Here is a 25,333-nt window from a genome sequence, read left to right on the forward strand (position 1 = left end):
TCTTATTGTGTGCTCTCTTCTCCTCTGTGCAGCCATCTCTCCAACTGTCTGAAGCAATCAAAACCTCCAGTGTGCAGCCTGCACACTCCTAGATGAACCTTCAAATGCAATGTGGCCAAGGCTCCTTTAAATAAACCAGCTGAAAACGCATCATGGATGATGCCATCAGACCCGCATCATTTAATTGGGATGGGTAATGTGCTGGGCGGGCTTTATAGACCTCATTATTGCATAGTCATTTTCTGCAGTGGGATGGTTGCAGCAACCGGGTCGCGACCCGCCATGCCGACTGACTGCACCTGACCCGCCCAGGTAAGGAAAATTCCGGCCACTGAAGGGACAGACACAGCGAGTGAAATGTTTTCTTTCCTCCTTCCAAATTTAGTCAGATATTCGATCCAATACCTGCAGAACACTCTCTCTGTCATTCAGTTATTAATGCTGATGTTGGTTTCATGTTTCATTTTTCTAAAAGCGATGTTGATTAATTGTGATTGTGTTCATTTTAATAATTTCATTTAGGGATGAACAGTTCATTGTAAGGGATTTATGGATGTGGATAAATACATTCCATTGATTTTTAATAATTCATTCTCGGAATGTGGGTGTTGCTGGCAAGGCCAACATTTATTGTCCATCTCTAATTGTCCTCAGAGGTTGGTGGTTGGCCTTCTTCTAACTGATACAACTCACTGGCTTGCTATCCCCCTTCAGAGGGCAGTTAAGAGTCAACCACGTTGGTGTGGGACTGGAGTCACATTGTGGCAATCCTGGTTAAGGATGGCAGGTTTCCTTTGCTGAAGGACATTAGTGAACAATCCAACAGCTTTATGGTATAAAGTGGAGGAGGGAATCAGTCTCTGCACGTGCAGTAGTGTGCCTCTAGAATGAGAAGCATGCTGAAAAATGAAAAAATTTGAGAGTTATGAGAAAAGGTTTGGGGGCTGATGTGCTGCTTAGAATTAAAAAGGAAACAAAGACAGATACAGACCATGAAAATCACACATGTAGCTCAACAGTGCAGCTAGTCCCGGGCAACAGTGAGGGCTCTAGAGCTGTCCCTGTGTCCTTAGACTGAGGAGAAAAATATCAGCCAAGGATCATGTCACTGATCGCCAACTCCTGCTAAAAAGTACACGTGTGGGTTATGAACATTGGATGAGGACAGGACTGGCCCAGCTGGGATGCCCCTCCTGGTTAGTAATTAATTATCTTCACTGTTTAGGCTCTTGGGTGAAGAATGTTCATTTGGACAGGAGAGCAGAGTGTGAGCAGCACCTGTGGGACCAAAACCCAGAATGAGTTAGACTGTCAGGTAATGATAAGGTGACCAAATTTCTAAACCGAATCCAGCGACACACAGTTTGGGAGCACAGCAGTGTAGCCAGGATGGAAAATGTAGGTCGCAGCGTAGCAAAGCAACATTTTTTAGCAGCCTATATTTTAACAGTTGCTCATATACACTACAAATGTGAAGCAAATGTGCATATAATTGTCGCGGATGTGAGGTCACACTATCAAAGCGCATTCAGACACCTGACCCCTCCCCATGACTGAGGTCACACCTGACCCCCCGCAGAGACTGAGGTCATACCGGACCCCCCCCCAGAGACTGAGGTCACACCTGACCCCCCCAAGTGAGTGAGGTCACACCTGACCCCTCCCCCCAGAGACTGAGGTCACACCTGACGCCCCCAGTGACTGAGGTCACACCTGAACCCCCCAGTGAGTGAGGTCACACCTGACCCCTCCCCCCAGTGACTGAGGTCACACCTGACCCACCCCCAGTGACTGAGGTCACACCTGACCCCTCCCTCCCAGTGACTGAGGTCACACCTGACCCCTGAACCCCAGTGACTGAGGTCACACCTGACCCCTCCCCCCAGTGACTGAAGTCACACCTGACCCCTGACCCCCAGTGACTGAGGTCACACCTGACCCCTCCCCCAGTGACTGAGGTCACACCTGACCCCTCCCCAGTGACTGAGGTCACACCTGACCCCTTCCCAGTGACTGAGGTCACACCTGACCCCTCCCCCAGTGACTGAGGTCACACCTGACCCCTCCCCCCCAGTGGCTGAGGTCACACCTGACCCCTCCCCCAGTGACTGAGGTCACACCTGACCCCTCCCCCAGAGACTGAGGTCACACCTGACCCCTCCCCCCCAGTGACTGAGGTCACACCTGACCCCTCCCCCCCAGTGACTGAGGTCACACCTGACGGCTCCCAGTGACTGAGGTCACACCTGACCCCTCCCCCAGTGACTGAGGTCACACCTGACCCCCCCCCCCAGTGACTGAGGTCACACCTGACCCCTCCCCCAGTGACTGAGGTCACATCTGACCCCCCCCCCAGTGACTGAGGTCACACCTGACCCCTCACCCCCAGTGACTGAGGTCACACCTGACCCCTCACCCCCAGTGACTAAGGTCACACTGGACCCCTCCCCCCCAGTGACTGAGGTCACACCTGACCCCCCCCAGTGACTGAGGTCACACCTGACCCCCCCAATGACTGAGGTCACACCTGACCCCTCCCCCCCAGTGACTGAGGTCACACCTGACCCCTCCCCCAGTGACTGAGGTCACACCGGACCCCTCCCCCCGTGACTGAGGTCACACCTGACCCTCCCCCAGTGAGTGAGGGCACACCTGACCCACCCCCCAGTGACTGAGGTCACACCTGACCCCTCCCCCAGTGACTGAGGTCACACCTGACCCCCCTAGTGACTGAGGTCACACCTGACCGCCCCCAAGTGACTGAGGTCACACCTGACCCCTCTCCCCCAGTGACTGAGGTCACACCTGACCCCTCCCCCCCAGTGACTGAGGTCACACCTGAACCCCCCCAGTGACTGAGGTCACACCTGACCCCTCCCTCCCAGTGACTGAGGTCACACCTGACCCCTGAACCCCAGTGACTGAGGTCACACCTGACCCCTCCCCCAGAGACTGAGGTCACACCTGACCCCTCCCCCCACAGACTGAGGTCACACATGACACCTCCCCAGTGACTGAGGTCACACCTGCCCCCTCCCCCCAGTGATTGAGGTCACTCCTGACCCCTCCCAGTGACTGAGGTCACACCTGACCCCTCCCCCCCAGTGACTGAGGTCACACCTGACGCCTCCCCCAGTGACTGAGGTCACACCTGACTCCCCCCCCCAGTGACTGAGGTCACACCTGACCCCTCCCCCCCAGTGACTGAGGTCACACCTGACCCCTCCCCCCCAGTGACTGAGGTCACACCGGACCCCTCCCCCCCAGTGACTGAGGTCACACCTGACCCCCCCCCAGTGACTGAGGTCACACCTGACCCCCCAATGACTGAGGTCACACCTGTCCCCTCCCCCCCCAGTGACTGAGGTCACACCTGACCCCTCCCCCAGTGACTGAGGTCACACCGGACCCCTCCCCCCGTGACTGAGGTCACACCTGACCCCCCCCAGTGAATGAGGGCACACCTGACCCACCCCCCAGTGACTGAGGTCACACCTGACCCCTCCCCCAGTGACTGAGGTCACACCTGACCCCCCCTAGTGACTGAGGTCACACCTGACCGCCCCCAAGTGGCTGAGGTCACACCTGACCCCTCCCCCCCAGTGACTGAGGTCACACCTGACCCCTCCCCCCCAGTGACTGAGGTCACACCTGACCCACCCCCAGTGACTGAGGTCACACCTGACCCCTCCCTCCCAGTGACTGAGGTCACACCTGACCCCTGAACCCCAGTGACTGAGGTCACACCTGACCCCTCCCCCCAGTGACTGAAGTCACACCTGACCCCTGACCCCCAGTGACTGAGGTCACACCTGACCCCTCCCCCAGTGACTGAGGTCACACCTGACCCCTCCCCAGTGACTGAGGTCACACCTGACCCCTTCCCAGTGACTGAGGTCACACCTGACCCCTCCCCCAGTGACTGAGGTCACACCTGACCCCTCCCCCCCAGTGGCTGAGGTCACACCTGACCCCTCCCCCAGTGACTGAGGTCACACCTGACCCCTCCCCCAGAGACTGAGGTCACACCTGACCCCCCCAGTGACTGAGGTCACACCTGACCCCTCCCCCAGTGACTGTGGTCACACCTCACCCCTCCCCCAGTGACTGAGGTCACACCTGACCCCTCCCCCCAGTGACTGAGGTCACACCTGACCCCCCCTAGAGACTGAGGTCACACCTGACCCCTCCCCCCCAGTGACTGAGGTCACACCTGAACCCCCCCCAGTGACTGAGGTCACACCTGACCCCCCCAATGACTGAGGTCACACCTGACCCCTCCCCCAAAGCCCAGTGACTGAGGTCACACCTGACCCCTCCCCCAGAGCCCAGTGACTGAAGTCACACCTGACCCTCCCCACCACAGTGTCGAGGATTAACGCGCTTCCCCTTCCCCCAGTGACTGTGACCGGGCCTTCCCCTGGGGCCTCTCTCTTACTCGCTCCGGTTGCCTTGCTCCCAGGCACTTCCAGCGCCGACAATCCAGCAGCACGAGCTCGGCCGGAAACTCAGAAACAACAACCTGCGCGTGCGCAGTGAGTCACCCTGGCCATGGCACAAGCTGTTGTTTAACTTAGCCTTCAAGCCCCAAACTGACAGCTCAAGGGGGCGCACACAGCCCAGGGGTAGACTTCGGGGACAGGTTTTGTGAACCGGGGACTCTTCCAGGGACAATGTTTGCCCGGGGACACAGCACCTCATCCAGGGACTGTCCCCGGTAAACGGGAATGTATGGGCACCCTAGGTACTGGGGAAATGGAGAAATTAGGACCCAATTTATGAAATTTAACTTTTACAGGGTTTTAAAAAAAATGTAATTCTAAATTTTAAATGACAACAGAAGCAGTTTTATGCTTTAAGTATTATTACCTTTTATTACTAGCAGGTCTCCGTGGCATTGCTCATAGTGTCAGATGATGTAAAAGGTCAGAACATTACACTGTGTAATACACAATGGCCGTAATTTTGTAAAATCAAAGGGGCAGCTGGTATGATGGGATGGGGAGCATGAGGGATTATAGAAGGAGGAAAAGGAGCTACTGGGGGCCACATTTTGCTGACAATCCCCACACAAAAGGCAGCCTGCTATCATTGGTGGCTTCTTTTCCTGCCACTCCAAACCATAATAACCACCATCTCCTGACCAAAAGGAAAGAAGAAAAAGATAGAAAAATAGGAGGCAGAGAGAGAAGCAAAAAGATAAGTAAAGGGAGCAGAAAGAGAATAGAAGAGGAAAGACAGAGAGGAATAGCAACAACAACTTGCATTTATATAACACACTTAATGTAGCGAAACACCCCAAGGCGCTTAACAAGAATATTATCAACAAGTGGCAGAAGGAGATATCAGGACATATGATCGATAGCTTGGTCAAGGAGGCAAGTTTTAAGGAGCCTCTTAAAGGAACAAAGAGTGATAGAGAGGCGGAAATGTTTAGAGAGGGAATTCCGGAACTTAGGGCCAAAGCAGCTGAAATTACGGCCGTCAATGGTGGAGTGATTAAAATCGGGGATGTGCAAGAGGCCAGAATTGGAGGAGCGCAGAGATCTCAAAGGCTTGTAGGGCTGGAGGAGGTTACAGAAATAGGGAGGGGCGAGGCCATGGAAGGATTTGAAAACAAAGATGAGGATTTTAAAATTAAGACGTTATCAAACCAGAGCCAGTGTAGGTCAGCAAGCACACAAGGCAGGGTGAACGATTGGTGCAAGTTAAGATACGGGCAGCAGAGTTTTGGATGAGAATAAGTTTATGTAGGGTGGAAGGTAATTCTCTGGCTACAATTCAATAGATAAGAACAGAACCAGGCAAGGGCAGTTCCACCCAGCTGGACGACAGGGGAGAGTCGTTGGAGGAGATTGGTGCGGTCAACTGTGTCGAAGGCTGCAGCAGATCGAGAAGGAAGAGGAGGGATAGTTTACCCTGGTTACAGTCACATACATTGCCATTTGTGACTTTGATAAGGGACGTTTCGGTACTGTGGCGGGGCCGGTGATGGATGGTTAAACCAGTTGTCCCCCATAGATGTTCAAATCCGCATCCCTTGGACTTAAGGGAGTGGAGATGAGGGGCACACCAGGGGTACAAGTGAGCAGTGACAAGTACGAAAAAGACCATGTTCTCTGACACCGTGTATAGCACCACAGGACATCAGCCAATGTTTTATTAAAGATCGTACATCTGCACACACTTCTGTCTCCAGACCTGACTTTATTTTGCCACATATTTGTCACAATTCATGCCAACATTTTTTCCATTATACATTCTTGAGCCCACATTTATAATGAATTTTGCCTACATAAGCTCATCTTTCTGATTGTGAATTTGGCCACTGAGTTCACACCAATGCTTTGTGAAACCTTTTTTAGCTACAATTTTTTCCTCGGAAGAAAATCTGTAAAATTAGGGTGGAAACATTAAAATTTCAAAGATTCCATATGAATGAATTTATGCATTGTATTGTTTTTTGTGTCATTGAATGCCTTCATTAAAGTTTTTACTTGAAGGCCTCAGTACTGTTCATTCAGCTGTACTGATGGGATATTTGCCTGTCGTTTCTATCAGTTTCTATCAGCTTCTAAATAGAAACATATTTTCCCCACAATCTTACAATATGCCACTGTATACTGTAGATTCAAGTCCAAAGCTCATTTTCAAATGGAGAAACTTATTTAGGTGTAACTATGTGAAATAACAACCAGCCTGGACAGACCAAACAAAAAGATCGATTTTCATTAAATAGAATCCAAATTGTTCATTGAACTGGGCAAGAGGCAAGAAGCCATTTCAATGACTGTGTTTTGAATGATTCAGATTGGTCAACCAGAATATTAATCCCATCAATACATATTCATCATAATGAAGAAAGACTTGAGCAGATTAGGATTTTTACACGTATTTATAATTTGAGGCCAATATTAATATTTCTATACTTCTATTTTTAGTTTATTCAGGAAACAATAAAGGACAAATTGGTGGAACTTTCAACTTTGGTGGGGATGTAAAACAAGCGATAATGGATAGGCCACCTGTTATACACCCATTGACTTTCTTTATCCATTGACTTTGAGTGGCTGATCCACTACCACCCGCTTTTTCGCCCTGCCAATGATGAACGTTATGCCCAATGTGTCAGAAACAACTCTCCATGTCTTCCACTGCTCATGAGCAAAGCCATTGGAGATCAGCTTTAGTTAATAGAATCTGTCTGTTCACTCTGGTTTGCTCTGAAAAATGCTTCCTCATTCATGAATTTTTAAAGCTTTTTAAATTTCTTCTGAGCCTGTTTTCTTACGAATTTGATTAGTTTCTCCAGTCCCTGAATGAATGGACCTGCTCACTTCCAATGAGCAATGCCAGGGGCGCTCCACTGAGATGTTGTAAAAATGTTTTGCATATGTAACAAATTGTGACATCTTATTTGTAATAAGTTGGTTTGCAAAGTGCAGCTTGGGCCTAGTCTACAAAATAATTCTGGAGAATTATGTAAACATAAATAATGTGGCCAAGATTACTGTTCTACTGATTGCAAGTAAAAGAAAATGATTTTGTCTGACCAGCTGAATCCACTTGAAATAATTTACTTCATATCAATAGTTCCTAATCTAAGCTCTCGCCCTTCAATCCATTTTAAGGTGTGGGCATCACTATGGTCCTTGCAACAACATTTAGCAACATTGCCTACTGCTGCATCATCGGCTACAGCCTGTTCTACTTGTTTGCTTCCTTCCAATCCCCCCTGCCGTGGGCAGACTGCTTCAGTTGGTGGGGTGCAGATGAAACATGCAGCAGGACTCCCAAAGGTACTGTGTTAACTTCTATTGGGTAAAGTATAGACACCGACTATTCATTTTTCATTCTGGCGGTCTGAGTGAGTGAGAAAAGTTGACAATAGTTTCAGTGGCCTTTTGATCGTACAGCAGAAATGCTTGGATAGAAATGAACAGTAGGAATCATGTTACTGAGTCACTGGGCTTTCGGGGCTGTCAGTGTCAGCAGATTTTTATTGAATAGGGAATGTGTAAAATAAACTAGTTTATCTCCCATGGTGTTGCTCATGGACAATATTGTATTTAAAAAGGCATCTCTTTCTTGCTATAAATGTCTCTCTGCTTGTTACCTGCTCTTTAATTCTTTCTGTCTTGCTTTCTCAATCTTTCTGTTTCTCTTTCATCTTTTTGTCTCCTGCTTTCTATCTCTGTGTTTGTGCTCCACAGGTATTGTTCTTGTCCATGTATCTCTGTGCTTGGCCAGGAGCTTTTCTTATTCTTTCTCCCTTTGTATGAGTTTCTCCTTGTTTGTTCCCCATCTTCTGGATATTTCTAACTCACTCTGTACGCTTCTGACAAAGGTTTTCCATTCTTATCTGTACGTTGTTCTCTTTTTCTAATGTCTTTCATTTTATTCTGGTCTTGGTGCTCACAAAAACCCTTGTAACTGAAGGAATTATCTTGTTTCTGTCTAGGAGCAGGTATTTGGGCATGTGTGTGACAAAAGTTAAGTACTTTTGTCTGGCTTTGATTTAAATGCAGTCAGAGTACATAATTGGGTTGAAGATCTGCTGAGCCAACATCCCAGTGTAAATGTTGGGATGTACCAAACTGGGACCTGTCCGTACCAATGTTCACAGGGACCTTAATTAAAAAAAAAACACCTGGGCAGGTGTCCATGCCACTAGATGTGCAACTCAGGCAGCCCCTGTCAAAGGATGCCAGGAATCCTGGTGGAGCGATCCAGGTCTATTGGGCATGCTGGGGCCTACTCCCAGAAACACCCTTTATAAGGGGGCCATGGATTCATGGATTATGACCCCCAAAAATCCAGTAACAATCCTCTAATCCCATGTAGCAAAAGTGACTTAGTCAATATAAACCAAAGGCCCGAATTGTAGACAGACAGACTTACGGAATCGCAGAACACCATTAAAAATATCATATAATAAAATGGATTGGACTGATTCAGTCAGAGTGAAACAGTGGCCCTGATTATATGAATAGAAATGACAGCATCATTCCTAATGAAATGTACTTCTAAAACACATTCCCCATTTTCCAGATCCACTCTGCAATCTCACTCTGGATGATGGATGTTTTGAAATAGTTAATACAACATGGCTGCAGGCAAACAATGAAACTTGCTCAAATGGATCAGAAATCTACATTCCTCACCAGGGTCCAAGTGAGCAATACTGGGAGTAAGTAAATTGCTACAGATAGCTGCACCTAAAACCTGCACAGCTGTACCAGTAGCTTCCTCTTGGGAAGGTCAGTTGGGTGAATGTCCTGTTTAATGAGTGAAAAGCTGTTTGATTTAGATAGAGGTGCTGTTTATATTATACGTCTGTTACAAAATAACATCACAACAGGGGCCCTTTCATTAGTTAACAGCGCCCTGGTTTCTAACACTGCAGGTTTACTTTAGAAACATAGAAACATAGAAAAATAGGAGCAGGAGTAGGCCATTCAGCCCTTCGAGCCTTCTCCGCCATTCAATATGATCATGGCTGATCCTCTATCTCAATACCATGTTCCCGCTTTCTCCCCATACCCCTTGCTGCCATTTGCGTCTAGAAATCTATACCCTTCTTAAATATATTCAGTGACTTGGACTCCACAGCCATCTGTGGTAGAGAATTCCACAGGTTCACCATCCTCTGAGTGAAGAAATTTCTCCTCATCTCAGTCCTAAATGTCCTACCCCATATCCTGAGACTGTGACCCCTTGTTCTCGACCCCCCAGCCAGGGGAAACATCCTCCCTGCATCCAGTTTTTCTAGCCATTTCAGAATTTTATACGTTTCAATGAGATCCCCTCTCATTCTTCTGAACTCTAATGAATACAGACCTAGTCGACCCAATCACTCCTAATACGACAGTCCTGCCATCCCAGGAATCAGTCTGGTGAACTTTCGCTGCACTCCCTCTATGGCAAGTATATCCTTTCTTAGGTAAAGAGACCAAAACTGCACACAGTACTCCAGGTGTGGTCTCACCAAGGTTCTGTATAACTGTAGTAAGACATCCTTGCTCCTGTACTCAAATCCTCTTGCAATGCAGGCCAACATTCCATTTGCTTTCCTAACCGCTTGCTGCACCTGCATGTTTGCTTTCAGTGACTGGTGTACAAGGACACCCAGGTCCCTTTGTACATCAACATTTCCCAATCTATCACCATCTAAATAACACTCTGCCTTTCTATTTATCTACATTATACTGCATCTGCCATGTATTTGCCAACTCACTCAACTTGTCTAAATTGCCTTGCAGCCTCTTTGGATCCTCCTCACAACTCACAATCCTACCTAGTTTCGTGATGTCAGCAAACTTGGAAGTATTACATTTGGTTCCCTCATCCAAACCATTGATATATATTGTGAATAGCTGGGGCCCAAGCACTGATCCCTGCGGTACCCCACTAGTCACCGCCTGCCACCCGACAAAGACCATTTATTCTTACTCTCTGTTTCCTGTCTGTTAACCAATTTTCAATCCATGCCAGTATATTACCCCCATGTGCTTTAATTTTGCACACTAACCTCTTATGTGGGACTTTATCAAAGGCCTTCTGAAAATCCAAATACACCACATCCACTGGTTCTCCCTTATCTATTCTACCAGTTACTTCCTCAAAAAACTCCAGTAGGTTTGTCAAACACGATTTCCCTTTCATAAATACATGTTGACTTTGTCTAATCCCGTTGATATTTTCTAAGTGTCCTGTTATCACAACCTTTATAATAGACGCTAGCATTTTCCCTACTACTGATGTTAGGCTAACCGGTCTGTAGTTCCCTGTTTTCTCTCTCCCTCCTTTTTTAAATAGTGGGGTTACATTTGCCACCCTCCAATCTGCAGGGACTGTTCCATAATCTATAGAATTTTGGAAGATGACAACCAATGCATCCACTATTTCCATGGCTATCTCTTTTATTACTCTGGGATGCAGATTATCAGGCCCTGGGGATTTATCAGCTTTCAGTCCTATTAATTTCTCCAGAACTATTTTTTACTAATACTAATTTCCTTTAATTGCTCCTTCTCACTAGACCGTTTGTTCCTTAGCATTTCTGGAAAGTTAATTGGGTCCTCTACCGTGAAGACAAACAAAGTATTTGTTTAATTGCTCTGCCATTTCCTTGTTCTCCATTATAAACTCTCCCTTTTCTGACTGTAAGGGACCTACATTTGTCTGGACTAATCTTTCTCTTTTTACATACTTGTAGAAGCTTTTACAGTTCGCTTTTATTTTCCTTGCATGTTTACTCTCATGCTCTATTTTTCTCCACTTAATCAATCTCTTGGTGCTTTTTTGCTGAAGTCATAGAGTCATAGAGTCATAGAGTTATACAGCACAGAAAGAGGCCCTTCGGCCCATCGTGTCTGCGCCGACCATCAATCCCTGTCCAGTCTAATCCCATTTTCCAGCATTTGGTCCATAGCCTTGTATGCAATGGCATTTCAAGTGCTCATCCAAATGCTTCTTGAATGTTATGAGGGTTCCTGCCTCTACCACCCTTTCAGACAGTGAGTTCCAGGTTCCAACCACCCTCTGGGTGAAAAAGTTCCTCCTCAAATCCCCTCTAAACCTCCTGCCCCTTACCTTGAATCTATGCCCCCTTGTTATTGACCCCCCTACTAAGAGGAAAAGTTCCTCTTTATCTACCCTATCTATGCCCCTCATCATTTTGTACACCTCAATCAGGTCCCCCCTCAGCCTTCTTTGCTCCAAGGAAAACAACCCCAGCCTGTTTAGTCTTTCTTCATAGCTGAGGCGCTCCATCCCAGGTAACATCCTGGTGAATCTTCTCTGCACCCTCTCCAAAGCAATCACATCATTCCTATAGTGAGGCAACCAGAACTGCACACAGTACTCCAGCTGTGGCCTCACCAGCGTTTTGTACAGCTCCATCATAACCTCCCTGCTCTTATATTCTATGCCTCGGCTAATGAAGGCAAGTATCCCATATGCCTTTTTAACCACCTTATCTACCTGTTCCGCTGCCTTCAGGGATCTATGTACATGTACACCAAGGTCCCTCTGACCCTCTGTACTTCCTAGGGTCCTACCACTCATTGTGTATTCCCTTGCCTTATTTGTCCGTCCAAAATGCATCACCTCGCACTTTTCAGGGTTAAATTCCATTTGCCACTTTTCCGCCCATCTGACCAACCCGTTTATATTGTCCTGAAGCCTGAGGCTTTCCTCCTCGCAATTTACCACCCCACCAATTTTCGTGTCATCTGCGAACTTACTGATCATACCTTTTACATTCTCATCCAAATCATTTATGTAGATCACAAACAGCAAGGGTCCCAGCACCGATCCCTGAGGTACCCCACTGGACACAGGCTTCCAGTCACAAAAGCAACCTTCGACCATCACCCTCTGCCTCCTGCCACTCAGCCAGTTTAGGATCCAACGCGCCAAGGCACCCTGGATCCCATGGGCTCTTACCTTCTTGACCAGTCTCCTATGCAGGACTTTGTCAAAAGCTTTACTGAAATCCATGTAAACCACATCCACAGCATTTCCCTCATCCACACACCTAGTCACCCCCTCGAAAAATTCAATCAGATTGGTCAGACATGATTTACCCTTGACAAAGCCATGCTGACTATCCCCGATTAATCCTTGCCTCTCCAAGTGGAGACTAATTTTGTCCCTCAGAATTTTTTCCAATAATTTCCCTACCACAGATGTTAGGCTCACTGGCCTGTAATTCCCTGGTTTATCCCTGCTACCCTTCTTGAATAATGGTACTACGTTAGCTGTTCTCCAGTCCTCTGGTACATCCCCTGTGGCCAGAGAGGTTCTGAAAATTTGTGTCAGAGCCCCTGCAATCTCCTCCTTTGCCTCACACAGCAGCCTGGGATACATCTCGTCTGGGCCTGCTAAAGCCGCTAGTACCTCCTCCCTCTCGATGCTAATATGTTCAAGTATGTCACAGTCCCCTTGCCCGATTTCTATGTCTACATCGTCTTTCTCCATAGTGAACACAGATGCAAAAAATTCATTTAAAACCCCGCCTACATCATCTGGCTCTACACACAGATTGCCACTTTGGTCCCTAATGGGCCCTACCCTTTCCCTGGTTATCCTCTTGCCCTTAATATACTTATAAAACATCTTAGGATTTTCCTTTATTTTGCTCGCCAGTGTTATTTCATGGCCCCTCCTCGCCCTCCTAATTTCTTTTTTAAGTACGCCCCTGCACTTTTTATACTCCTCTAGGGCTTCCTCCGTCTTTAGTCTTTTGTAACTGCCAAAAGCCCCCCTTTTTTTCCTAATGCATTTTTGTATATCCCTTGTCATCCAAGGTTCCCTTTGCTTGTTGGTCCCACCCTTGACCTTTACAGGAACATGTTGGCGTTGTACTCTCTCTATTTCCCTTCTGAAAGTCTCCCACTGCTTTGATGTGGATTTTCCTATAAGTAGCTGCTCCCAGTCCACTTTGGCCAGATCCTGCCTTATCATATTAAAAACGGCCTTCCCCCAATTTAGAACCCTTATTTCCGGGCCGTCTTTGTCTTTTTCCATGACCACCTTAAATCTCACCAAATTATGGTCACTGTCGCCAAAATACTCTCCTATTGACACTTCCACCACTTGCCCGGCTACATTCCCTAGAATTAGGTCCAGTACCGCCCCCTCTCTTGTAGGACTTTCTACATGTTGGCTCAAAAAGCTCTCCTGGATGCACTTTAAGAATTCTGCACCCTCTAAGCCTTTCACACTCTGACTATCCCAATTAATATTGGGGAAGTTGAAATCCCCCACTATTATTACCCTATTATTTTCGCACTTCTCTGAGATTTGCCTACATATCTGTTCCTCTATCTCCCCCTGACTGTTTGGGGGCCTATAGTACACTCCCAGCAAAGTGCTTGCCCCCTTTTTGTTTTTAAGTTCTACCCATATGGCCTCATTAGAGGAACCCGCTAATATATCATCCCTCCTTACAGCAGTAATTGATTCCTTAATTAATATTGCAACACCCCCTCCCCTTTTACACCCCCCTCTGTCTCGCCTGAAGATTCTATACCCCGGAATATTGAGCTGCCAGTCCTGACCCTCCCTCAACCATGTCTCTGTGATAGCAACAATATCGTACTCCCATGTGTTCAACAACAACTTCAGTTCATCCACCTTATTTGCAAGACACCTTGCATTAAAATAAATGCCTTCCAGCCTTGCCGTATTCCCTTATGCCTTCACATATTTGCTCTGCCTTCCCAGCTGACTTGTTTTTTCCTCCGTATTTGGCTGTAAATCACCCCCTACTATTGTTCCACTCTGTATCCCAACCCCTGCCAAGTTAGTTTAAACCCCCCCCAGCAGTGCTAGCAAACCTCCCCGCAAGGATATTGGTCCCCCTCTGGTTCAGGTGTAAACCGTCCGACTTGTACAAGTCCCACCTTTCCCAGAAGCAGACCCAGTGATCCAGGAAACTAAAGCCCTCCCTCCTGCACCATCCCTTTAGCCACGCATTCATCTGTTCTATCTTCCTATTCCTATACTCACTAGCACGTAGCACCGGGAGTAATCCAGAGATTACAACCTTTGAGGTCCTGCTCTTTAATCTTCCACCTAGCTCCCTAAATTCTTGCTGCAGGACCTCATCCCTCTTTTTACCTATGTCGTTGGTACCAATGTGGACCACGACCTCTGGCTGTTCACCCTCCCCCTCCAGAATGCCCTGCAGCCGCTCAGTGACATCCTTGACCCTGGTACCAGGGAGGCAACAAACCATCCTGGATTCACGTCTACGGCCACAGAAACGCCTATCTGTTCCCCTTACTATAGAATCCCCTACCACTATTGCTCTCCCACTCTTTTTCCTCCCTTCCTGGGCAGCAGGAGCACCCCCAGTGCCAGGAAGTTGGCTGCTGCTGCCTTCCCCTGGTGAGTCATCCCCCTCAACAGTATCCAAATCGGTATACCTGTTTGAGAGGGGAATGGTCACAGGGGTCTCCTGCACTACCTGCGTGCTTCTATTGCTCCGCCTGGTGGTCACCCATTTCCTTTCTTCCTGTGCAGCCCTTACCTGCGGTGTGACCAACTCACTAAACGTGTTATCCACGACCCTCTCAGCATCGTGAATGCTCCACAACCCATCCACCCGCAGCTCCAGCGCCTCAATGCAGTCTGCTAGTAGCCGCAGCTGGATGCATTTCCGGCACACGTGGTCATCAGGGGCACCGGCAGTGTCCCTGAATTCCCACATAGAGCAAGAGGAGCATAACATGGGGCTGGGCTCTCCTGGCATGACTTACCCTTTAATTAATTTAAATTAATTCACTATCACCAATTAAAGATATCTCTAAGGCGCTTGTATAGTCTACCAACAGTCCCTGCTACACCAGAAAAGACCCTAGTAACTATAAACTACAGAGTTAAAGTTTAAAAAAGAGAAATACTCACCAACCAATCACTTACCTGCTCCCTGGTGACGTCACACTCTGATTACTTTTTACCTCTCTCCTTGCTGCTGAGTTGGTGTGCCTCGCTGCTCCCTGGAACTGGTCGGGCCTCGGTGCTCACGCCGGTTTTTACACCGGGCTCCTCCTCGCCTCACTGCTCCCTGGAACTGGTCGGGCCTCGGTGCTCGCGCCGGTTTTTACACCGGGCTCCTCCTCGCCTCACTGCTCCCTGGAACTGGTCGGGCCTCGGTACTCGCGCCGGTTTTTACACCGGGCTCCTCCTCGCCTCACTGCTCCCTGGAACTGGTCGGGCCTCGGTGCTCGCGCCGGTTTTTACACCGGGCTCCTCCTCGCCTCACTGCTCCCTGGAACTGGTCGGGCCTCGGTGCTCGCGCCGGTTTTTACACCGGGCTCCTCCTCGCCTCACTGCTCCCTGAAACTGGTCGGGCCTCGGTGCTCGCGCCGGTTTTTACACCGGGCTCCTCCTCGCTTCACTGCTCCCTGGAACTGGTCGGGCCTCGGTGCTCGCGCCGGTTTTTATACCGGGCTCCTCCTCGCCTCACTGCTCCCTGGAACTGGTCGGGCCTCGGTGCTCGCGCCGGTTTTTATACCCTAAACTGTTCCCAATTCTCAGGCTTGCAAATTTTTCTGGCAGCATTATATGACCATATGAGGAGAGGTTGAGTAGATTGAGACTGTACTCATTGGAGTTCAGAAGAATGAGAGGCGATCTTATTGAAACATATAAGATTGTGAAGGGGCTTGATCAGGTGGCTGCGGTGAGGATGTTCCCAATGATGGGTGAAACTAGAACTAGGGGGCATAATCTTAAAATCTTTCAAAACTGAGATGAGGAGAAACTTCTTCACTCAGAGGGTGGTAGGTTTGTGGAATTTGCTGCCCCAGAAAGCTGTGGAAGCTACATCATTAAATAAATTTAAAACAGAAATAGATAGTTTCCTAGAAGTAAAGGGAATTATGGGTTACGGGGAGCAGGCAGGAAATTGGACATGAGTCTAGGTTCGGAATGGTCATGGCCCTGTGGGTAGTGGAGCGGGCCCAGGGGCCGTGTAGCCTGGTTCTGCTCCTACTTCTTGTGTTCTAATTCTGTGTTAGATTTCAGGAGATGCTTTTATTCCTGTTCCTGGCTGGGGTGGAGATCGCCTTTACAGAAGGTAAGTACTGTAGAAAATATAGGGACAGAGTGATCTCCTGGAAGAGTTTCGATCGCCTAGATGGGTCGGAGAGGAATTTCCCAGATTTTTTCTCCCAAATTGGCCATTGGGTTTTTTACCTGGTTTTTCGCCTCTCCCGGGAGATCACATGGGTTCGGGTGGGATGGAGAGTGATAGAAGATTTGAGGTTAGGAACAGATCAGCCATGATCTTATTGAATGGTGGAGCAGGCTCGAGGGGCCGATTGGCCTACTCCTGCTCCTATTTCTTATGTTCTTATGACTCCTCTTTGGAACTAATACTATCCTTAATTTATTTTGTTAGCCACGGTTGGGCCGCTTTTCCTTTTGTGTTTTTGCGCCAGAAAGGAATGTATAACTGTTACAATTCATGCATTCATTCCGTAAATGTTAGCCATTGCCTATCCACCATCATGCCTTTTAATGAACTCCCCAATCTATCATAGCCAACTCTTCATACCTTCGTTGTTTCCTTTGTTTATATTTTATACCCTAGTTTCGGATTGGACTTCTTCACTTTCCATCTTAATGAATAATTCTATCATGTAATGGTCACTCTTCCCTAAAGGACCCCGCACAACAAGATTATTAATTAACCCCTTTTCATTGCACAATACCCAATCTAGGATAGCCTGTTCCCTAGTTGGCTCCGCAAGGTACTGCTCTAAAAAACCATCTCGTACACACTCCAGGAATTCATCCTTCACAGTATTATTGCTAATTTGGTTTGGCCAATCTATATGTAGATTAAAGTCACCCATGATTACTGTAGTACCCTTGTTACATGCATCTCTAATTTCCTGTTTGATGCCGTCCCCTACATTAGCACTACTATTTGGAGGCCTATAGACAACTCCCACCAATGTTTTCTGCCCCTTGGTGCTTCTTAGCTCCACCCAGACTAATTCTACATCTTGATTTTCTGAGCCAAATATTTTAACAATATTTATACAGTGAAACCTGCATTTAGTATTTTTTATTTTCTTATTCTTCAAGGAAGAGATTCACCACTAGAACTCCTAAACATTAAATGGTTCAAATTATCTGTGACTGATGTCCCTTTCTCTGTGGTTTAATTGAATACAGTATTGTGTTTAACCCACAGAGCTGGTAACTGAATTGGGGAAACTGTCTGGGAGTAGGTCCCATGGTTAACAGTCTGAAGGAGCTGAATTCATTGGGAGATACAATGACTCACCCAGGTAGTTTTAACAGTGCTTTGTAAGGCAGTCAATGAAGCACTGTCAGGAACTCCTTCAAATCAGCTCTCCAGGGAATCTCATCAGCACTCACTGTTTAAACAAAGCTTTATATTTAAAAAATGAATAGAAATAGAGAAAATTCAAAAGGATGTGAAATTTAATCTCAATTCTTTGCAGGAAGTCACTTCTAAAAGCCGAACTGATTCTCTTTAACTTTAATATCTTTCAAATCCATATATAACCTGTATATTGCATTGAATAGTGATGTGTGTAAGATGTTTTCTGTTGTCATTTTATTTAGTAAAGTGGTTTTACGCTGTACAAGTTCAATGGATGAGACTGGGGAGATAGTCTGGCATTTAGCCCTCTGTCTGCTTCTGGTCTGGCTGATAGTTGGGGCAGCGCTATCGAAAGGAATCAAATCTTCAGGAAAGGTAAAATGATTGGTGATGAATAGTTAAAACTCTGGTGACAAAGTACAGATTTCTGCAACAATTAAACTAGAATTTATGAATCATTTGTGAAGTGGGCTGGTTTATCTCACAGGTGATGTTAACAGTGACTCTTTGGGGAGAGTGAGATCCATAATTTATGAGCACTGCAGGCCTGAGTGAGACCTGAAGATCTTTCTCCTGAGTGAAAGAACAGCAGCAATTCCCCAAACCCCTGAAATGTGCCCCTCATTCTAAGGGTTTCAGTCGCTGATACAGGACTTGGGGTGAATTTCCAATTGCTCTGGAAGGCTGGGCAGGGCTGGCTAAGTGAGTGAGCAGATTAGGGTCATGCTTTTATTTGAGTGAAATGTGATTTGTCTGGACAATCAGAATGGTAAAGATACCCGAGAAGTAAATGTGAGGAGTTAAAAATATTCATCACACTCTGATCTATTCCCCTGTTTAAATGTGTTACTTCTCTGAAAATGACATATAAATAAGTTAGTACAATATGCAGCTCAGTGTTAAATATACCCATCATGTAGTTAGTACTCCTCCAATTGTCTTCTGCTTCATTCTCTGCTTTGATTACAATCCTATTCATTGGATTCAATACTGTAAATGTTCTACCAGCAATACAGGAAAATCTAACAAGCTACTCTCCATGGTCAGGTGGTGTATTTCACGGCGACATTCCCTTATGTGGTTCTCACCATACTTCTGATCCGAGGTGTTACCCTGGAGGGAGCCTATAAAGGAATTGAATTCTACATTGGAAGCCAGTCAGACTTCTCCAAACTGACTGATGCTGAGGTAAATACAAAAATATAATTTATTGAATTTCAAGTGTATTTTTCAGTTAAAATGTTTTTTTTTGTTTCTGTGATACCTTGAAACACTGCATATATAGACAACAGCACAACATGGCTTCCGGTAAGAACTGTACTGCACCTAGCTTTATTATTATTTAAAACAGTAATCCACCAGGTGACTCTATTACACTTCTCCCTCCTTATTGAAAAAGCTAATCATAGCAAATAATCAATGCACATGACTTGCATGGTATACACAACTCTTGGTATACATTTCTCAAATGGAACCCATTTTATGTTTCCAAATTCTACTATAGAATTCTATAACACAAACAAAAGATATGAACTCATTTTCTATATTTACAGATTAAACTTAACCACTGGTTTTCTGTTTTGAAGAGGATGCCTTCTTTCTTGAACGGAACTTTCAGATTTTGTTGTAGGACTTTGATTCATTCTTGGCTGAGCCTGCGGAGAATTTTTCTCCAAGGGCTGACCTTGATCTACATTTGGACTCTCTACACTTTCAGACTGTTTGTCTGCCTGGCTCGGGCTCAGACTTAAATTCTGTCTTTGTCTTGGACTTGTTTCTGCTCAATCACTTTCCATGATCAAACATCTTGACCAAATATGTGCGAGGGCCGCAGATCATCACTACCCTTCCTGGTATCCACTTTAACCATTTATGGTGATGGTTCTTCACTCTAACCTTCTGGTTCAACTTCACACCTCTCTCTAACTCTACCTTGATCATGACTCTTTTTCGGCCTTGATTCTTTCCCTTCTACGGACTGTGCCAAGTTTGGCTTTAACAACGAGAACCTGGTTTGTAGCTGTCTTTTGAGAAACAACTCTGCTGGTTTTCTACCAGTAGTGGTATGAGGAGTATTCTGATAGGTAATCAGAAATTTGCCAGTTTGTGGTCCAACGACAACTGACATTTCTTTGGATTTGGATCCAATACTTGCTTGATGAGGGCATGTTTGACAATTTGTACTGTGTGCTCTGCTGCACCATTTGAAGCAGGGTGGTACGGTGGAACTTTAATATGTTTTACACCATTTCTACTCATGAACTGTGTGAATTGCAGCTCATTATCAGACACAATTTCTTCTGGGAGGCCGTATGAAGAAAACAATCTTCGCAAATTGTCAGTGTTTTGCTTGTTGTTATTATCCGCGTCGGAAACACCTCTACCCACTTTGAGTGACTATCTATCACTATGAACAACTGCTGCCTTTCTAGCTCAGCAAAATCTACATGTACCCTTTGCCATACTCTGGGAGGCCATTTCCATAGCTGTAATGGTACTGATGGTGGTTTCTTGCTCACCAATTGACATGTTGTACACTGACTGAATATGTACTCTATCTCTTTATCTAAACCTGGCCACCATAAGTAACTGCTTGCAAAGCTCTTGGTCAAGCACATACCCAGGTGCTGGCCATGAAGATCTCCTAACATGTTGGACCTGAACCTATTTGGGATAACCACTCTTGCTCCCCACATGATACAATCTTTATCCATTGACAATTCATTCCTATGAACGAAGTATGGATGGATATCTTTCTCTGATACCTGGTTTGGCCATCCATTTGCTATGTAATCATACAACTTTGACATAATTGGGTCACGTTTGGTTGCCCTACCCATCTCTTCAGCTGTGACTGGCAGCACATCAATGTATGAGAAATAGAACACTTCTTCCTTATTGGGTGTAACTTGTGATGGGGATGGCAACCTGGACATAGCATCAGCATTACTGTGATCAGCTGATCGTCTGTACTCAATGTCATACATATACGCTGACAAAGTCAAAGCCCATCTCTGCATTCGGGCTGCAGCTAAGGTTGGAACTGGGGACTTTGGATGGAGGATTGCTGTCAGGGGCTTATGGTCAGTAACTATGGTAAACTTACGACTGAACAAGTATTTGTGAAACTTCTTGACCCCAAAAATCAATGACAAAGCTTCCCTTTCTATCTGTGCATAATTCCACTCACTGGCACTGAGAGTGCGTGAAGCAAATGCAATTGGTCTTTCCTCCCCACTATCTAGTATATGAGAGATCACTGCCCCAACTCCGTACGGAGAGGCGTCACATGCTAGCTTGATCTCCTTAGATACATCATAGTGAACTAACATGGTACTCTCTACTAACTGGCTTTTACATTCTTTGAATGCTGTGTCCCATTCTTTTGACCACTTCCAAGGGACCTGTTTTCTCAACAGCTCATTCAGTGGATGTAACGATGTAGCCAAGTTTGGGAGGAAATTTCCGTAACAATTCAAAAGATCCAAAAATGTTCGAAGTTCAGAGACATTCTTGGGAGTGGGTGCATTTCTGATTGCACCCAGCTTTCCCTTGGTTGGATGAAAACCATCTTTGTCTACTCTGGGCCTTAAGTACTCCACTGAGTTTTGAAACAACTCACACTTGTGAGCTGTCACTCATACTCACCACACAACCTTACCGTACTATCTGATTAAGGTACAACCAGAATGGGTGTAGCCCAATTACTCAGATCCACCTTAGAGATAAATTTCTCAGTTTCTAGTCTTTTGAGTTCTTGCTCAACATTCTCCTTGCGTGCCTATGGTACGGGACGTGGCTTGCAGTAAACTGGTCTTGTATCCTTCTGCACTCTGACACTCGCTTTGAAGTCTTGGATCAGACGGCCCATTTCACTGAACACCTTCGGATACTGCTTGATGACATCATCTTTTGATGCAAATTTTGCTTCCACATGAAAAATCTAATGCCAATCCAGCTTCAGTGATTCCAACCAATTTCTACGTATCAAGGAAGGCTTGTCTCCTGCCACTACTATGAGAGGCAAGCTCTGACACTGATACTTGTATTTCACTGGTACGGTGACACTTCCTACTACATGGATTTGCTCTCCATGTTGGGGCGAACCTTATGAGGATAGCGCCGACTCAGAAATTGACTATACATTTAGTGCCTGCACTAAGTGTTTGCACGCGCACGCGAGCGCAAGCAGCTCATGATGTCATTTCAGTGTGCAACGCCTTTTAGGAGCACCTGAGTGCATATTGGGTGGCGCCCGGAGCCTTAGCGCCCAGCGCTATTAGTGACAGTTCGAGGGAGGGCTAACAGGCCCTTCTCGGAGTAGGGGGGTGCTATTTAAAGGGGACAGCTTCAGTGCAGAATCTTCTGCCACTTGGCCTGCTCATTGCGCTCGCTGCTAGAGAGAGTTGGCGAGCTAATGTTGGGCGGAGGTCTGGGATTTGAGCTTTAACGTACTTGGGATCTACAACCCTGTCCGAAGCACTTGCACCACTACACCTAAAAGCCTTTTGACCAACTGGCATCGGAATGGGAGCTTGTTTGGAGGGCGACGGCCTCATCGCCCAACACTGTGAAGGGGCAGAGAGGCTGCGGGAGAGAGGGCCAGGATTGGCAAGAAGGAGGAGGGGCAATGGAGGTCGGCCAATCCGACGGGATGCTGCGAGGGTCTTTAGGCAGCAGGTGACAAGCCTTGACATGTCGGAGGAGCAGTGTTTGGGAAGGCTCCGAATCTGGAGGGACATTGTTACTGACCTGTGCCGCCTGCTTGGTCAGGATCTGCAGCCGTGTGAACACTGCAGAACCTCTCTGTCCGTGATGGCTACACTGACTGATGGCCTCCATTTTTATGCCAACGGCTCGTTTCAGTCAGCCATTGGGGACAATGCGACTGTCGCTCAGGCTGCAGTCCGCTGTTGCATCCGGCAAGTGACAGATGCCCTTTATAGGCGAACGCGTCCATTCATTACCTTCCCTCGGACCCTGCACAAGCAGGCGGAGGAGGAGGAGGAGGAGGAGGAGGAAGATGGAAGGGCTGCTGAAAGTGGAAGGTCCATACGTCAGAGGCTCCTCTGGACTCGTATCGACACCCCTGTGGCGGAATGATGAGAGTCTTAACTCATGCGCACTTTGGATGTTTGAGGGCCTCTGCATGCCAGCATCACTGAAAGTAGTCACATGCGCCAAGCAACATTGAAACTTCTGTTTATTGACACAAAAGTCTTTAATTCCAGCTAAACAACGTAATGTGAGCAGAAACCATAACTTTCAAAATAACTGTGACCTGTTCGGCAAAGCCGCAAAACTCAACAAACCTTCTGTAACTATAACAGCAGGTGAGGGTGTCCTTGAATTTGGACAAACAAACATCTCAGGACCTCCCCCTACAACTGGCCCCTTGAGGGAGAACGACTTCTCTTTCGCGCCCGGCCCCTTCCCTCCCTGCTGCTCCTACGTAATTGCACCCCAGTGGCGGGCTCAAGGCTGGGGGACGCTTGCTGACTGTCTGGAAGCGCAGAAGCCCCTGAGGTACGGCCTGGCCGACCTCTGGGCTTGGAGGGTGCAGACGCAGGATGCTTGCTGTGAGCATGGCTGGAAGCAGTGTGGCCTGCAGGTGGTGGCAGCTGCAATGCAGGCATCCCAGCGCTGGCATGTGCAATGGTCTCCTGACGAGAGAGGACACCTGCACCATGGTCGGACGACACACTGGCTATCTGAGGGGAGCGGCTCGGCTCATCCGCCACAATCGCAGGCTCCACGGATTCCTGGCCTTGTACGGGAGTGGAAGGGCCCGGGGTGATCCTATCTGATGCAAAGAGGGTGGCTGCAGTGAGAGATCGCGTTGCGTCAATCTGGCTGTGGAGGAGCCCAGCAAGTGACTGCGTGGCAACAGTGAGGACCTGTGTGCCAGGTGCCAGTGCCTCGGAGAACGCCTGGACAGTTCTTCCCAGGGCTTCGGACAAGGCAGGAGCCGACCGCTCCACTGCCTCGGACAAGCCCTGCACAGATCTTTCCAGGGATTGTCCGAAGCCCTGAACAGTCCTTTCCATTGCCGACTCAAAGCCGTGGACAGTCCTCTCCATTGTTGGGCCGAAGCCCTGGATAGTCCTGTCCATTGTGGCCCCGAAGCCCTGGATAGACCTATCCATTGTTTCCCCGAACACCTGGAGAGTCCTCTCCATTGTTGCCCCAAAGCCCTGCAGAGTCCTCTCCATTGTTGCCCCGAAGTCCAACATACTCCTAGCCAATGAATCTATTGACTCAGGCATCTTCTCCACTGCAGCCATCAGCTCCGTGTGTCTGACCCGGGCCTGTTTGCTCATCTCTGCCAGGCGACAGACCTCATCTGCACTCTGTGCAGCAGTCATGATGACCTGCCTTGCCCTGCGGGGAGGCGGTGGCCGAACTTGCCTATCCCCCCTGCGTTGCTCCATGCCGCTTGGTCTGGCAACTGGTTCATCCTCAGAGCCACCCCCCTCCCCTCCAGGGGACTACTATCCCCAGTCTGTAGATGTCTCAGCTCCCCGGATTCTGCAATGGCTGGTCAGGATTCCTCCTGGTCCTCGCCTCTGGTGGCACTGGCACTGGCAGCTTCAGCGGGTTGAGCCCGAGTTGGTGCTGCTTCATCTGAAAGTGGGAGGTGGAAGAGTGGCTTTAGCAAAAGGACAGGTTTGCTGAAAGGCATGCCAGATTGCAGCAAGGCTCTGACATGGCTGCACACTGAGGATGCATGCTGGCGGGGGGACCAAGTGGAAGGCAACAGGTGGAAAAGGTGAGAGTCTTACCCGCGCTGTCGGTAATGGGGTTGGCAGATGCAGTGGTCGCTGGACCAGACAGACGTCCTCCAAGTATCTGGTGCACTCTCTCCTCCAGATCCGTGAGAGTGACCACTTGTGCAGGTCCGCCACCGGTTCGACGCTGCTCCTTTCTAATCTGCGCCATCTTGGACTGCAGGGGAAAGAAGGGGAGGTTCTATTACATGAGGCCTTGAGGCCTCATCACATGCCCCCCATGGTGCAAGAGCCCTTACATGAGGCCTTGAGACATCATCGCATGCCCCCCATGGTGCAAGAGCCCTTACATGAGGCCTTGAGACATCTGTCCTTGTGTGTGGCCAGAAAGGGCCATGGGTGCATACTGACAGATGGCCATTGGCGCATCATTGCAGCAGGATGCCTGAAGTCAGCTGCAGATGGAGGGAAGCACAAGTTTGGTAAACCATCACTCACCCTAATGATCCGTGTGAGGTTGTTGAATTTCTTCCTGCACTGAACAGGGGTCCTGGTCACCATGCTGCTGGAATTCACCCTCACAGCAACCTCCCTCCAAGATCGTCGATAAGCCTTCTGATTTGGCCTCTTGCCATTATCCGGATACAGGACCTCTCGACGGTGTTCAACTGCAGCCACCAAGTGGTCCAGAGCCTCAGTGCTGAAGCGCTCTGCTCTCTGCCTAACCTTCTCC

At 47.7% G+C, this 25,333-nt stretch overlaps 1 protein-coding gene across 1 annotated transcript in view; it reads left to right on the plus strand.

Moving 5' to 3' along the window:
- LOC147124925 (sodium- and chloride-dependent neutral and basic amino acid transporter B(0+)-like) overlaps nucleotides 1–25,333 on the plus strand; it is a 147,034-nt gene that overhangs the window by 45,940 nt on the left and 75,761 nt on the right. Inside the window, exons 4-7 of the mRNA XM_085994764.1 lie at nucleotides 7,632–7,799; nucleotides 9,052–9,190; nucleotides 18,115–18,247; nucleotides 18,920–19,060. Coding sequence (XP_085850890.1) covers nucleotides 7,632–7,799; nucleotides 9,052–9,190; nucleotides 18,115–18,247; nucleotides 18,920–19,060 — 581 coding nt within the window. The remainder of the gene's footprint in view (nucleotides 1–7,631; nucleotides 7,800–9,051; nucleotides 9,191–18,114; nucleotides 18,248–18,919; nucleotides 19,061–25,333) is intronic.

Source organism: Somniosus microcephalus, chromosome 1, assembly GCF_052327205.1.
Source record: "Somniosus microcephalus isolate GS21.2 chromosome 1, FLI_Smic_1.0, whole genome shotgun sequence".
In the NCBI taxonomy this organism is placed as follows: Eukaryota; Metazoa; Chordata; class Chondrichthyes; order Squaliformes; family Somniosidae; genus Somniosus; species Somniosus microcephalus.